The 15,589-nt window shown below is 38.3% G+C and overlaps 1 protein-coding gene across 27 annotated transcripts in view; it reads left to right on the top strand.

Annotated features, from left to right (window-relative positions):
* Positions 1–15,589, top strand: part of RBFOX2 (RNA binding fox-1 homolog 2) — a 290,149-nt gene that overhangs the window by 86,481 nt on the left and 188,079 nt on the right. For all 27 annotated transcript variants that reach the window (XM_054675457.2, XM_054675458.2, XM_054675459.2 and 24 more), the window contains exon 2: positions 3,606–3,656. In XM_054675457.2, coding sequence (XP_054531432.1) covers positions 3,606–3,656 — 51 coding nt within the window. The remainder of the gene's footprint in view (positions 1–3,605; positions 3,657–15,589) is intronic.

The raw sequence follows: 15,589 nt of genomic DNA, 5'->3' as shown, positions 1-15,589 counted from the left end.
TTATTATTAATGGAAACTGAGGGTTTTTTTCCTAGTTTTTCACTAAGGCAAACAACACTGTTTTGAAAATCTTCGCACATGCTTCTTTGTCTAGATAGAGATGTGAAGTTACAGGAAGGTATATGCATTCAATATTTTGATAGTACTGCCAAATTACTTTCCATAACAGCGTCCCAATATACTTATATTCCTGCTATTAGGTGTGAGAGTATCTATTGACTCATCTTTTTGCCTATTCATGGTGTTTTCATTTTTGCTAATCTCATATGTAAAACATGGTATCTCAAATCTAAAAGAATGTTCGTAGGCAGCATGGTGTGAGCACAAAAACCATTAAGTGGAAACAATTCAATTATCCATTAACAGGAAAATAGGACAGATAAGTAATTTATTTGACATATTTATAGTTTATAAGAGAATACTAAATGGCAATCATAGTAAAATACAGTTATGTGCCCTAGTGGAGATGAATCTTACATAGTATTGAGCAAAAATGCCAAATTACTGAAGAATACCTGCAATAGGATCCATGTCTGTAAAATTCAAAATCATGCAAAATTAATGCATTTGTAAGAGACAGATATATACAGGGAGGGCTTGAGAGTTCCAAATAGCCTTATCTGAGAGGTAGGAAATAAAGAAGAGTGCTAAGGCAGGTGGAGGAGTAAATCCATTTCCTCTGACACATCTCTGTGTAACCTGTTATGACCAACTTTTCTATTGAAGTTTTTGACAATACTGGCTTATACGAATGTGATCTTTTCCTTATATTTTTTGCATTGTTGAACTCCAGGATTTTATGGAATATGGTTCATATGTGGGATGTCCTCTGGGAGTGATGAATTTCTGTTAATATGCTTTTGGGGTTTTTGATTACTTTCTTAATCAGATAATCCCCTTCTCAGACAATCATGAAATGTTTATTGTAAGGGAATAATATGGAATCATTAGTAGGGATGAGAACCTGGAAAAATGGAAAGAACAGGGGTTTGTAGTCCAGCAGACACAGGTTGGCAGTTTGAATTTCCCATTCAATATCTATGTGTTATTGGGCCAGTTACTTACCTTCTCTCAGTTAGTTTCCCCAGTGATAGGAAATATATTTTTGTATACTGCTATATTATCTCATTCTTTTTGCCTCTATCTCTTCCTCTTTCCCACCATCCTGGAACTGTACTGATTAGGTGCTTAATAACTGGGGGGTTATCATCATCATTGTTAAAATTTGTAGAGAATGGTGTGTGGAAGTAAATTTGTAGAATCCAGAACAAACAAAAGGCACTTGTGCATTTCGGAAGGAGCCTTGTTCTTTTGTTAAAATCTAAACTGCATGTCTCCCCTATAAAAATCAGTATGAAAAATAGCCAACATTGCCTGTAACTATTATTATTTTTAAATAACAGATTTAATGAGATACAATTCACAGACCATAAATCTCGCATTTATGAAGTGCTTTTAGTGTTTTGGTGGTTTTTAATATAATAATGGATGTGTGCATCCATCACTAAAATCTAACTCCAGAACATTGTCATCTCCCTCCAGATAAACCTGGTCGCCATTAGCAGTCACTGCTCATTTCTTCCCGCTAGTCCCTGGAACCACTAATTTATTTTCTGCCTCTATGAATAATCTGCCTATTCTTGATATTTCATACAAATCAAATTATATAATTTGTGGCCTTTTGTGTCTGTTTTCAAGCATGGTGTTTTCAGTATTCATCTGTGTTGTATCTGTACTTTATTTTTAAAATTACTGAATAATATTCCACTATGGATGTACCATACTTCATTTATCCATTCATCAATCGACGGACATTTTGGTTTTTTTCTGCTGTTTGGTTATTATGAAATAATGCTGCTATGAACATTCATGTATATTATTTTGTGTGGACATATGTTTTCAGTTTTCTTAGTTATATACCCAGGTGTGGAATTGCTGGGTCATATAACTCTATGTTTAATAGAAGGACTATCCAACTGTTTCCAGAGCAGCTATACCATTTTACATTCCCACCCGCAGTGTAGAAGAATTCTGATTTCTCCACGTCTTTGACAATACTTATTGTTGTCTGGCATTTTGTTTATAACCATTCTGATGAGTGTGAGTTTTATCTCAATGTGGTTTTGATTTGCATAATGACTTATGATATTGAGCATCTCTTCATGTACTTACTGGCCATTTGCACATCTCTTTTGCAGAACTGTCTGAATTCCTACACATTTTCTGGTTATTTAGCTCCATTTATTTATTACACATTCTTTTGGGTGTCTACATGTGTTAGATACTGTGCTAGATCTCAGGGAAACCATGATGAACAAGACACAGGGTCTCTGCAGTAAGCTTAAGTTGTCTTCAGACTTCCATGCTTTTGACTATCAAATATCTGAATATAGTCAACCTACCAATTAGTGGAAAGTTTACTCTATTGTTATATTCAAAAGTCCTATCAATGAAAATTTCTTATACGCTGTTCTGCTAGTAGGAATGAAAGTACAATGAATGGAAGAAGAGGATGAATATCTAAGTAGCAATGTTGAGCACTTTGAAAATTACAAAAGCAATGTATGTTCTCATTTACTCCTTCGTGTGCACGTGCATCTTCCCTCATTTAAAAGTTCCCTTGAAAGCAAGGGCCTTATTTTTAATTCATCTTTTTTACTCCATCAGTCGACTAACAGTGCTTGCAAAATATTAATATTAGTATATATTAACTGAATGATTGAATGGGTCAAGTAAGCTGGAAATGAGTGTTCATGTTATATGACCTTATACTAAATTAGGGTTTGCATGGCTTTTATTAGCTATCATCCTTGCCCTCAAGGATCTTGACTTAGTGGTTTAAAGTGAAAATGAGACAGATACTCAACATGATATACCTTTAAAAAATAAGATTAATTAGAATCATAAATAACATAAAAAGTAAGCTGCACAAGTAAGCTAAGTAAATATTAAATATTAGGAGGAGTCACTTGAGTCCATAGGATGATATAGAGTAGTAGAGGAAGTCTTGAACAGAGGTCAGATTTCATCCAGATTTCAAAGAACTGAGGGGATAAAACAAAAAATAAATAAATAAAAAAGTAAAAACTGAGGGGAAACAGGCTGATAGAGACGAAGACCTAAAACTTTTCTGGGTTAAGAGGCAGTTCTCAGCAGGGTTGGTACTTGTCCCCTTTCCATCCAGGGGACATTTGGAAATAAACCAACAAGTTTTTGGTTATCCTAGTGTTTAGGGGTGCTAGTGGCTTACTGTGAGTTGGGGCTGGGGGTGCTGAAGTCCCACAGTGTATGATGAAGTTAGGAATTAACTCTGACCCCAGTCGCAGTAGCACCCTGCCTAAGATATACTGGAAAGGAAACATTTAGCTGCATAAGGAAGAAAATAGTTTTTATGAATAGTGCTCCTAAGCAAATACTGTTTTTTGTTTTTGCCAGTGTAGAGGCTTAACGAGGAGATATATACACTTAGGTAGGGTGGAATACAGTTAATGGAACATTTTAGGAACCAGGGCAGGAATTTATATTTGATCAGTTTGGATGATTTTGATTATGCCTAACATTTTCTTTCATCTCATGGTTTGATATTTTTCTTGTCTTTCTCATAGAACGAGCCTCTGACTCCAGGTTATCATGGATTCCCAGCGCGGGACAGCCAGGTTGGTATCTGCTGTTTGTAACTCAGATGATGTATGTGTGTGGTGTGTTTCATCAAAGGGTTGCTATGATAGAGAGCATTTCCTGAAATTACTTACTTTGAAAGGAAATGTGGCTTGTTTCAGCAGTGAATTTACTTTTACAGATGTAAATTAAGCATATTTTTAAATTCTATAAGTATTATGTTATTAAAATTGTGGATATTATAAGAGAAAATAATCACTCAAGCACAGTCATGATTGGTTTTGTATTTTCTTCTCCAGGCTACGTAATAATTTTTTGACCTGGTTTTCTCGATGCCTTATAATTCTGAATGCTGGACTTGTCTCTATTACCTGCCAGTTAGCCCCTGCCTGCACAGAGTTTTTGAGTCCTTGTAATGATCTGTAGCAAGAAAATTCCATTCTCCTCCCTGGGGGAATTCAGCCTTATGGTTTTAATCAGGGAAAGCTTGCCTGAGAAAGCAAAGTTTCTGCCACCTTTCTTTGTTAGATGGGAGGATGACTGGAAAAGCCCAGGCCCTATTATGGGTCAGAGCAGAATTGCTTCCTACGAGACACCCTCAGTATGGTTTAGGCAAGTGTGTAAAATGCCTTCCCTATCTTTTTGTTGTTTGAATACTTGAGCCCATGACGTTGAAACAGAGTGAGGATAGAAGAACAGGTAAGGCTTCCTCTTAGAGAAATGGTGTGGCTTAAATCACCTCGCCTCTGAAAGAAATTTGTATCTTTGATGTTTGGGGATATTGACGTTCTTCAGGAGATTTGAAAGGGTAGCTCCTAGAAATATCTTGGAATGCCATTATTCCTTACAGGGTTGTCAAAAAAAGCTACCATTGTTATACTTGTCCAGGGGATGTGAGTTATAGTGCTAAACGAAAGAGTTCATAGTGTCCTTTCCAGAAGTTCATTGAATCTCATCAGAGCTCCTGAAGTGGATCTTAAAAACTAGGATGGTCGGCTGGGTGCGGTGGCTCATGCCTGTAATCCCAGTACTTTGGGAGGCCAAGGTGGGTGGATCATGAGGTCAGGAGTTTGAGACCAGCCTGGCCAACATAGTGAAACCCCGGCTCTACTAAAAATACAAAAATTAGCTGGTTGTGGTGGTACGCAGTTGTAGTCCTGGCTACTCGGGAGGCTGAGGCAGGAGAATTGCTTGAACTGGGGAGGTAGAGGTTGCAGTGAGCTGAGACTACACCATTGCATTCCAGCCTGAGTGATAGAGCGAGACTTTGTCTCAAAAACAAAACATAAAACAAACAAAAACAACAACTACAAAAAAAACAAAAACTAGGATGGTTGATAATCAATAGTCACCTATTTGCAGGCCTTTCAGATTTGAGAGTATTTGTCCAATTCTTGCACTTTTGGTGCTGAGTTGATATCAGAGTGGCCCCAGATAAGGCATCGGGAGAAGAAGTGTTGTTAGCTCTGTGTTCATCCCCCACTGAGTTCATCACTGTTAATATTGAAGATGGAAGCTTTTGGTAAAAGATAGGGCCATTTACCCTAAATCTAAAGAGAATGTAAAGATTTATTTGTTTTTCATTCTGGTTTGTGTCTGTCCTAGAGCTTCTCTAAGCTGGGAAACTTATGCCTTTAATAGTACTTTTATATCTTAGTCATATATCAGAAAAACATTCTCATACCTGGAGATCCACCCCACGGAGTTTCTGATTGGGTAAGTGTAAGATTGGGCTTACCCATTCAAATGTTTAAAAATCCCAAAGGTGATTCTGCTGTGTAGTGCGGTTGAGAACTACAGTTCTATGGGCTGCTTTAAAAGCAGTGACAGTTTCTGTTTCATCCTGTACTTTTCACTTAGGACATGTAATAAAGGGGTCGTGGTTAGTCTCTTAATCTAGTCTTGCAAACTAATGCAGTTACTTTATTATTTATAAAATGTTGCTTATTGTGGATTTAGGAAGGTAAAGCTAATTGATGTAAAGTATGGAAATAGACTTACTGAGTTTAGAAGACTGAAAGGGTACTGTATTCTTCTTGTGGGGATTACAGATCAATAAGGAGCTAAGCAAAAGGAGTTAGTAGGAATTTATTAAAGCCTAAAAAAGTAGTCTCTTTGATTGTACCTACTTTTTCTTTCTTTTGCAGTAGGGGCCCACTTCTGTAACCTGCACATTCATTACTCATGCTGTCTCTGCTGCAGGCCTGTTACAGACCCTTTGCCATGGTTTAAAGCTGCTAATTTACTTTGAGGCACATTCTGATGGTGACAGGTTTATTTTAGTTTATTTTCTTGGGCTTTAATTTGTACTCTGGTTGGATCTTTGAATTAGAGATCTTAGAGTGTGCAAATAGGCAAATATTGAATAGCTGCTTGTTGTATTTGATGAATACAGAATCCAAATGAGTACTGCTAATTAATGCGCCTAACCTTGTGAACTCTCACTTTGTGTTTTGAGATTTGGGAGGCATTTATCAGCGTGAAACACTGGTCGCTGAACAGTCTGAGCTGGCGGAAATGGAACTTGTGATCTTTACATCTCCTCAGCATGGTTTTGGCTCAGCAAATCGAGGAACTGGGGAATGGGGTGAAGGTGAATTTTAATTGTGCTTTTGTTTGCTTTCCCTTTTTTTTTTTGTTGTTGTTGTTGGTTTGGTTTGGTTTTTGAGACAGGGTCTTGCTCTGTCACCCATACTGGAGTGCAGTGGCATGAACATGGCTCACTGCAGCCTTGACTCCTGGGGAGCAGGTGATTCTCCCACCTCAGCCTCCTGAGTAGCTGGGACCACAGGTGTGTGCCACCACACCCGGCCTGTTTGCTTTCCTTATTCTTTCACTGTTCCTTCCTAAATAGATGAGAACCATCTGCAGACAAGGTTCTTATCAGTGGCTGAATGGTGATTTAAAAAGAGATAACTCTTTTGATTGTTGTGGACCACTTTCATTGTATTTTCTCATCTTATTGTCCCAAACACCCCTTTTGAAGTAGATGAGGCAAATATTCCCTCTGGAAAGATAAGGAAATTGAAGCACACAGAGGTAAAGTGACTTATCCAAGGCAACAATTCAAGTAAGTAGCTAAATAAGAACTGAAATTTCCCCTTCTGTCTGAGGGTCCTTTTCTCTGTACTGGAGAATTATTGATTGACCATAGGAAAATGTGGTCACGTGTGAATGTGCCCATTCACTCATTTACATTATTTTATTTACCATGTGGGGGCTTCGTAGACTTCTTCAAGCTCAACCACAGATGTAGAAGTCTGTGACTCCTGATTAAAGATTATTACTACTAAGTTTGGTAGCACCAAGTGTACCACCAGCATTTCCCTTTTTTAGTGATTCTTTTGTCATGTTATATACAGTCCCAATAGCACATTGGAGTTAAACACCTGAAGGAAAGGAGCAGGGAAAACCACCCGCCACCTCTTGCATGTTTATGCAAGGTCACCTCAGCCTTCTTTCTTGATCTATTAAGAAGCTTTATGGGATGACAATCCATTGCTTTTATAAAGCACTCTGAGCATTTCACTATACTTTCTAATGTGGTTTCTCTATGGAAGTGGAGGAGACAAACATTGTTCCAGTTTTACATAAGTGAAAACTAGTTCAGAAAAGTGAGAAATTTTATCTAAGGCCATGCAGGACCAAGTGCAGTGGCTTACATCTATAATCCCAGCACTTTGGGAGGCCAAGGCAGGAGGATTGTTTGAGCTCAGGAGTTGGAGACCAGCCTGGGCAACATAGCAAGACCTTGTCTCTACTAAAAATAAAAAAATCAGCTGGGTGTGGTGGTGTGTGCCTGTAGTCCCAGCTACTCGGGAGGCTGAAGTGGGAGGATTGCTGGAACCTGGGAGATTGAGGCTGCGGTGAGCTATGATTGTGCCACTGCGCTCCAGCCTGGGCGACAGAACAAGACCCTGTCTCAAAAATAAATGAATAAATAAATCCAGGCAGGATTTTAGATTGATGATACAATGTAGTGGTTTAGATTCCTAGTTGACTGTTTGTGATTTGTGCATGTGCTTAGGCGTGTTCCCAGGCCTTGATTAAGGCTAGAATGTTTTATGGATTTGCAGTATTTTTAAAGTGGGAGAATACTTATGTGCATCAGCTCTAGGGTTTTTATATAAGAAGAGCTTAAGAGCAGCAATCTGATTAGAAGAGGGCCTTGTTCTGCACAGCAGCCTTACTGTTTTTGCTAAGATTATTTATATGGGATGGCTCTTAGGGGTTTCCTAGAAAGTGATGGGGGTCCTAAGGCTCCTAAGGCTGGCCCCTCGCTCGCTTTTGGTGCAACAACTTTATGTCTGTTATAAATAAGGTGACCATATAAACTTTAGCATTCAAGTTTGGGCACTTTTGAGAATAAAAAGTGATGCCAATAATTAGTTTCAAACAGTCCCAGGTAAACTGGGATGTATGGCCATCCTTCTCTAATTGAAGAAATACAGTCAGTGTTTTCTTAACCAAAGTGATCAGAACTAGTAGGCCGTGGGTTAATCTAAACAATTGGTTGAAGTGGGGAAATATTTTAAACTTTTATTTTAATATAGAGCATTTTTAATTTAAACAAATATATGCTTACTCTTTAGTTTCCTGATATGAGGTCAAGATCCTTATATATAGATGTGATTGAAATACTACTTGAATTTTTTGCATAAACTATGCTCCCAGAGCATCATCTGTGAGTTCTAATTTGTTTTTTTTTTTTAAAGAGGAACACGGTCTTGATGACATTCAGAGCAATTTGGGTGAAACTGTCTATCTAGATTGGTATGATTTCCCTTCTTGCCCAGTCTTTTACAGTTGTCCTGCCCACATCTAATTTGAGCCTAAGTTTTCAGTGTCTTGACTTATTTTTCACGAAGCATTCACATTAGAGTTATTTTCAAGGAAACTTTTCTAATTTATTTCGTTGATGTGTATATATATATATATATATAACATTTAATTATATAATTATAAGAACTTACGACTTCTATAAACTGGCAGGTGAATAAACACAAGTGATTTTTGGTAAGCATACAACTCAGCTACTGGGAGAAGAAAGGGCTTGGGGGCAAATAGGAGAGAGTTGTTTACTAGTTTTAGGTGGTCTAAGACTGTTAAAAGCGTCCCTTTATTAGACTTGGGAACTAGAGAACATTAGTTAATTTAACAAGTTAATTGATTAAAAGAGGCTTATACTTTAATCAACCATAGGGAAGACTTACTTTTGTTTCATAAATTTTGTATCTCCTTAGTGGTTACTTGACTAAATTTTGTTTTATTGTTTTAGAGTCAACTCAGTCTGGGGGATGGGTAGGGAAGAGGATTAGAACAGATACACACAAACTAGAGATAATTTGTTTTGCTTCATTGGGGTGGCCTAACCAAGTAAGGGATGTTCAGCAGTGGGATACTTGCAAAACTAAGTGTTGAAAGCTTTCATTATTTCATCATTAAAAATTATTTAAGCTGTGGTGTACTATTTTGTTTATTAATTGATGAATACAAATGTATATATTTGTGGTACACAAAAAACCCAACTAATATCTGCTAACTGCTTTACAGTTTACAAAACCCTCCTGTGTATATCCACTTTTGATCTTCACAATAGTTCAGCTAGGTGGCTTGGGCTTTATTATCCCTATTTTATAGATAAAAGAATACCAAAGCACAGAGACTGTCAAATGAATCTCCCAGTCTTAGTTATATAGGTAGTAAGTAAAGAATTGGACTTGAACCCCGATTTTCAGCCTCCATGTCTTGTATTTCCCTTTTGTATTTGTCAGTGTCTCTCTGAATATGAGTGTTCTTTTGCTGGTGTGACAAGATAAGATATTCTGGAATCTTTGGAGAATGTGGGAGCATGAAGTCTTCATATGACTTGAAAGTTCTTGAGTAACTTATTTCTGTCAAGTTTTCTATCTTGTTTGTTAAAATAACTTATGATCTAAATTTTATCTTTTCATATTTTAAATACAAAGAAAAATGTCATGTTGTCAATTTTTTTGAGACTCTGTCGCCCAGGCTGGAATGAAGTGGTGCAATCTCGGCTCACTGCAACATCTGCCTCCCGGGTTCAAGTGATTCTTCTGCCTCAGCCTCCTGAGTAGCTGGGATTACAGACGTGCGCCACTAAGCCTGGCTAATTTTTGTATTTTTAGTAGAGACAGTGTTTTGCCATGTTGGCCAGGCTGATCTCAAACTCCTGACCTCAGGTGATCTGCTCACCTCAGCCTCCCAAAGTGCTGGAATTACAAATGTGAACCACCATGCCGGGCCCATTCTTTGATGTTTAAAATGCTTGTCAATGACTTCTCAAAACTATATTTTTTTCTTCAATTTTCTAAAATTCTGTTGAAAGACACAATGTCCCATTGATTAGCAGAAACAAGTGGGAACATCAAAGGGGATGCTTAAGTTGACAAATATAACATAGACAATTATAGATTTAAATTCAGAGTGGCAGCCTTACTTTTAATACAGAGGGTAAATTTAAAATGACCTAAGGGTTTCTTTTCTTAACAAGTATTTTCTTTCCTCAAGATTTTTTTTTTTTCTTTTTTCTAACCAGTTTTTTCATGGGTAGAAAATGAACTTTATTTTAGTCAAATTTTTGCAATGAACTTTCAAGGCTTTTTTTTTACTGGGAGCCGTGGACAACAGCAAATACATCTTCTGTAGTGCTCATTTGGCTTGGTTGAAGAAATGATGACTACTTTTCTTCCCTCGGGGATAGTTGGTGGAATGGAGGACATGGTAAGTGTGTTCAGGTTCTAGCTTAGTGCTTTTGAGCTTAAAAAAAGACTGACCCCAAGGAGGCAGTTGCTTTTATGTCATGACCTAGTATACACACATACATATATGTTGACTATAACTTAGAATTAGTCTTACCAAATGCTGCCTATCTTAACCATGTTCTAAGTACTGTGATATTTTCTGTCCTCTTCAAAAAATTGTCGATTGTGACTAACGATTGACCAAAATTGATTTCTGCTGGATTTTTCCTGGACCCACTAATGGATTGCAACCTGTTTGAAAAACATTGTTCTAATACTTACAGTCCTTAAAAATGCAACCTTAAAGAAATCTCATACCTTTATTTTTTTGAGATGGAGTCTCACTTTGTCACCTAGGCTGGAGTGCAGTGGCATGATCTCTGCTCATTGCAACCTCCGCCTCCCAGGCTCAAGTGGTCCTCCTACCTCAGCCTCCTGAGTAGCTGGGACCGCAGGTGTGCACCTCCATGCCCAGCTAGTTTTTGTATTTTTGGTAGAGATGGGGTTTCACCATGTTGCCCAGGTTGGTCTTGAACTCCTGAGTTCATGCGTTCCACCCGCCTCAACCTCCCAAAGTGCTGGGATTACAGCCGTAAGCTTTCATGCTGGGACACAAGAAACCCCATACCTTTTAGCAGTCACTCCCCTACTTTCCATCTCTCCACCCAAGCTCTAAGGCCCCCCAGCTGGAGACTGAATTAAAATGGTTCAGAAGTAAAATGTTACCCCTTCTGTATCTCACAATCTATAATAATTTTCTTTCTGATCCTCTTTTTTTTTTTTTTTAACTAAACATGCTTTTGCTTTGCTCTTAAATTACAGGAAGTGTGAAATTGCTTTTTCTTCCCCCCTGTTAGGTTGTCTAGAACCCCACTTTCAGCCTTTGTGCAAAGCTTTTTCAAACTGTTGCTTCTGTCCAACATCTGACCCCAGGTCACCCATCAATAGTTTAGGTCCTTCTGTGGTGTTGTCATTACACCCTCTAGTGGATGAAGGTCTGGTATGTGATGTAGTGTCTAGTGTTCTTGTAGCACTTTTCTCAATCCATGTAATCAGCTTTACTATTACATTTTAGATCATTTCATTCTTCAAACAGTTAAAAATCTTTTCACTCCGGGAAAGACCATTTTATTTCTTCTGCTGCTCACTGCCATGATAAGTAATATGCTTATTCTGCTGTTTCATGATTTGTCCAAATTTTGGCACTATTCTTTGGCTTCCTACTGTTGAAGATGAGAAATTAGCAGTTTTATTTTATTTTATTTTTATTTTTTGAGACAAGGTCTTGTTGTGTTGCCCAGGCTGGAGTGCAGGTGTGTCATCTCTGCTTACTGCAACTACCGCCTCCTGGGTACAAGTGATTCTTGTGCCTCAGCCTCCCCTGTAGCTGGCATTACAGGCGCACACCACCAAACCCGACTACTTTTTATATTTTTAGTAAAGATGGGGTTCCTCTGTGTTGGCCAGGCTGATCTCGAACTCCTGACCTCAAGTGATCCGCCTGCTTCAGCCTCCCAAAGTGCTGGGATTACAGGTATAAGCCACTGTGCCTGGCCAGAAATTAGCAGTTTTATAGATCTCTTTCCTTCTAATAAAGCCATTTTTTGGGTCAAATCAATATTTATTGATTTGTGAATATATAATAATTATTATGACTATTTATTTTATATCCAAACAAAATATTATTACTTTGCCTTTCTTACATATTTGTTTCCCTTGGAGTTACTGTGTAGAGAAAATAAATATAAATATGTATTTGGCAGTTGCTTTTTAAAAAGCTCTATGGCCAGCGCAGTGGCTCACGCCTGTAATCCCAGCACTTTGGGAGACTGCGGTGGGGGAATCACCTGAGGTCTGGAGCTCGAAACCAGCCTGGCCAACATGGGGAAACCCTATCTCTACTGAAAATACAAAAATTAATGGGGCATGGTGGCGGGTGCCTGTAATCCCAGCTACTTGGGAGCTGAGGCACGAGAATCGCTTGAACCCAGGAGGCGGAGGTTGCAGTGAGCTGAGATTATGCCACTGCACTCGAGCCTGGGCGACAGCGTGAGACTCCATCTCAAAAAAAAAAAAAAAAAAAGTTCTATTAAGATGTCATTTCTATACCTAAAATTTACTCAATGTAAGTGACTTGTTCAGTGATATTTAGTAAACGTATAGAGTTGTGTCACAGTCCAGCTTTAGTACATTTCCCTCATTCCCCAAATTCTTTCAGATTCTTTTGCAGTCATTCCCTGCTCCCTCTCCAGTCCTCCCTCTCTCCCCCAGCCAACCACTGCTCTGCTTTCTGACTTTATAAAATTGCCTCTTTTGTGCTGGACACGGTAGCTCATGCCTGTATCCCAGTACTTTGGGAGGCCGAGGCAGGAGGATCCTTTGAGCCCAGGAGTTCAAGACCAGCGTGGGCAACACAGCGAGACCATGTCTCAAAAAAAACAAAAAAAATCGTCTCTTTTGGACATTTTATATAAATGGAATTATATGATATATGTAGTCTTTGGCATGAGATTTCTTACAATTAGTATAATGTTTTTGAGGTTCATCCAGGTTGTAGTATGTATCACTGTGTCATTTTTTTTTTTTTTGCTAAATAATATTTCATTATAGGGATGTATCACCTTTTGTTTATTTGTTTACCAGTTGGTAGATATTTGTATTGTTTCCAATTTGGCTATTATGAATAGTGCTGATATGAAGAATTACCTGCAAATCTGTGTGTTGACATACTTTAATTTCTCTTGGGTAGATTTCTAGGAGTGGAATTACTGAGGCAATGGTAATCTCATGCATAATTTCTTCTTTTTAAGAGAAATAAGCCAGTGTGGTGGCTCATGCCTGTAATCCCAGCACTTTGGGAGGCTGAGGGTGGATCACTTGAGGTCAGGAGTTTGAGACCAGCCTGGTTAACCCGGTGAAACCCCATCTCTACCAGAAATACAAAAATAAAATAAATAAAATAAAATAATAATAATCATAATAAAAGAGAAATTAGGTCGCCAATGCTGGAGTGTGGTGGTGCAATCATAGTTCAATTTAGCTTTGAACTCCTGCCTCAAGTGATCCTCCTGTCTCAGCCTCCCTGAGTAGCTGGTATTACCAGCTTGAGACAACGTGGCCTCATGCATAACTTTTAAAGAAACCGCAGACTGTTTTCCAAAGTGGCTTGGTTTTATCTAACTTTTTGTTATAATGAGTGTATGGTAATAGCTCATTGTGGTTTAATTTGCATTTCCCTAATAATTAAGTAGGTACCTTTTCATGTGCTTATCAGCCACTTATGTTTGCTTTGGTGAGATGTCTATTCAGGTCTTTTGCCCACTTTTTATTTGGTTTTTCTTCTTATTGAGTTATAAGAAGTCTTTATATATTCTGGGTACAAGTTCTTTGTCAGATTTACAATTTGCAAATATTTGTTCTCAGTTATGAGGTTTTGTAATATGTATCTTCTTCCTTCTCCAATAAAAGAAAACAGAATTGTTTTCATCCATATTTGCTAAGTTTGCATAAATTCTGAATAACTATTTTATGAAAGCAACTATGAAAACAGGCATTTGCCTTTCTGCTGAGGCCTGGTGGTTCCTTCAAAGAAGATTTGCAGATTTGTAGTGGCTTCGTGCTTGGCTACAGCCTTCTCCAGATGCTTGGTGGCAAGCATGTTTGGGCAAGAAAGCTCTTCATGTGATGAAGAGAAATTGTGCTGCTTTCTGCATGTCCTAAGGTATATGGCAGAGTGAGGATCAGCTAGGTTCATTGGCTTTTATTTTTTTAAACTGTAGCTTCTATATAAAGCTGTTTTGTGGCAATTTCTCTGTAGACAGACAGACAGACACCCCTGCCCCCCCAACAGACACAGACACACACACATATGCACACACTCTCCTTGGCTTTAGGTTTAAATATCAATCCTGCTGTTACAGGCTAAATGACTTTAGGCAAGTTTTTGTTCTCTGAGCCTCTATTTCTTCATCTGTGAAATAGGAATAATTCCTATTATGAAAGGTTGTTACAGTATTAGAGATAACATATGTAAATTTCTTGGCATGTAAATAGGGCTAGTAAGTCATTTTTCTCATTTATTTTATGGAAAAGAGGCCATAAGGAAGCTTTACAAGGGAATGATTAGTTCTCACATTCTGATTTAAGTCTATTTTCTCATTTTCCTTTTGATTCTTATTCACTATTTGAAATGAATTATCTGTAGATTTGAAATTTCTAGCTCAGGAATCTAGCTGTTGGACATCTCCAAGAAAAAGAGGTCTTTGTGAAGGAAATGAAATCTGTGTAAGTTTATTTACCTGACTCTAGGGTCTTGGCAGCATGCGTATAAGAGGGAGTCATTTTTGGGACTTTATAACTTGAGCAGAATTTTGTAAAAACTGAGCCAGACATTCAAGGCTCGCTACAATTTGCTTCCCATTTTTCCAGCTCTGTTTCTCATTACTACCCTAGTAACATATTTCTTCTGCTTTTTTTTTTTTTTTTTTTTTGAGACGGAGTTTCACTCTTGTTGCCCAGGCTGGAGTGCAATGGTGCGATCTTGGCTCACCGCAACCTCCCCCTCCCAGGTTCAAGCAATTCTCCTGCCTCAGCCTCCTGAGTAGCTGGGATTACAGGCATGTGCCACCACACCCAGCTAATTTTGTATTTTTAGTAGAGATAGGATTTCTCCATTTTGGTCAGGCTGGTCTCAAACTCCCAACCTCAGGTGATCCACCTGACTTGGCCTCCCAAAGGGCTGGGATTACAGGTGTGAGCCACTGTGCCCGGCCTTTCTTCTGCTTTATATGTCTCTTCACTGTCCTTCAAATATCTATCTTGGGCATTTATTTCTTCCTAATGCCTTTCGTTTGAAATGTTTCTCCTTTACCAGCAGAATCCTAAGTATCCATTAAGATCCTTGTTCACAACTTAATCTCCCTTATGAAATTTTTCCTTATTGCCTCTGATTGTTTCAAATCGTTTAACATGTCTGTATGAACATTTCCATAAAGTTTGGATCCAAGAGAGTTTGGGAAATACTGCGAGGACTAGGAGGAAATCACTTAACTTCTCTCAAGACTCAGCTTTCTGTGAATGTGAGGATATCATAGGATGTTTGAAAGGATTAAAGTCTTAAAAATGTCCTAGGTTAAGAGTGACTTATTGCCTGATGTTGTGAAAATAGGTTGCACTAAACTCTGCCTTTGGCTTTCCAGGTAACCTTA

This window comes from Pan troglodytes, chromosome 23, assembly GCF_028858775.2.
Source record: "Pan troglodytes isolate AG18354 chromosome 23, NHGRI_mPanTro3-v2.0_pri, whole genome shotgun sequence".
Lineage (NCBI taxonomy): Eukaryota > Metazoa > Chordata > Mammalia > Primates > Hominidae > Pan > Pan troglodytes.
This window is presented reverse-complemented; position numbering and strand designations above follow the sequence as displayed.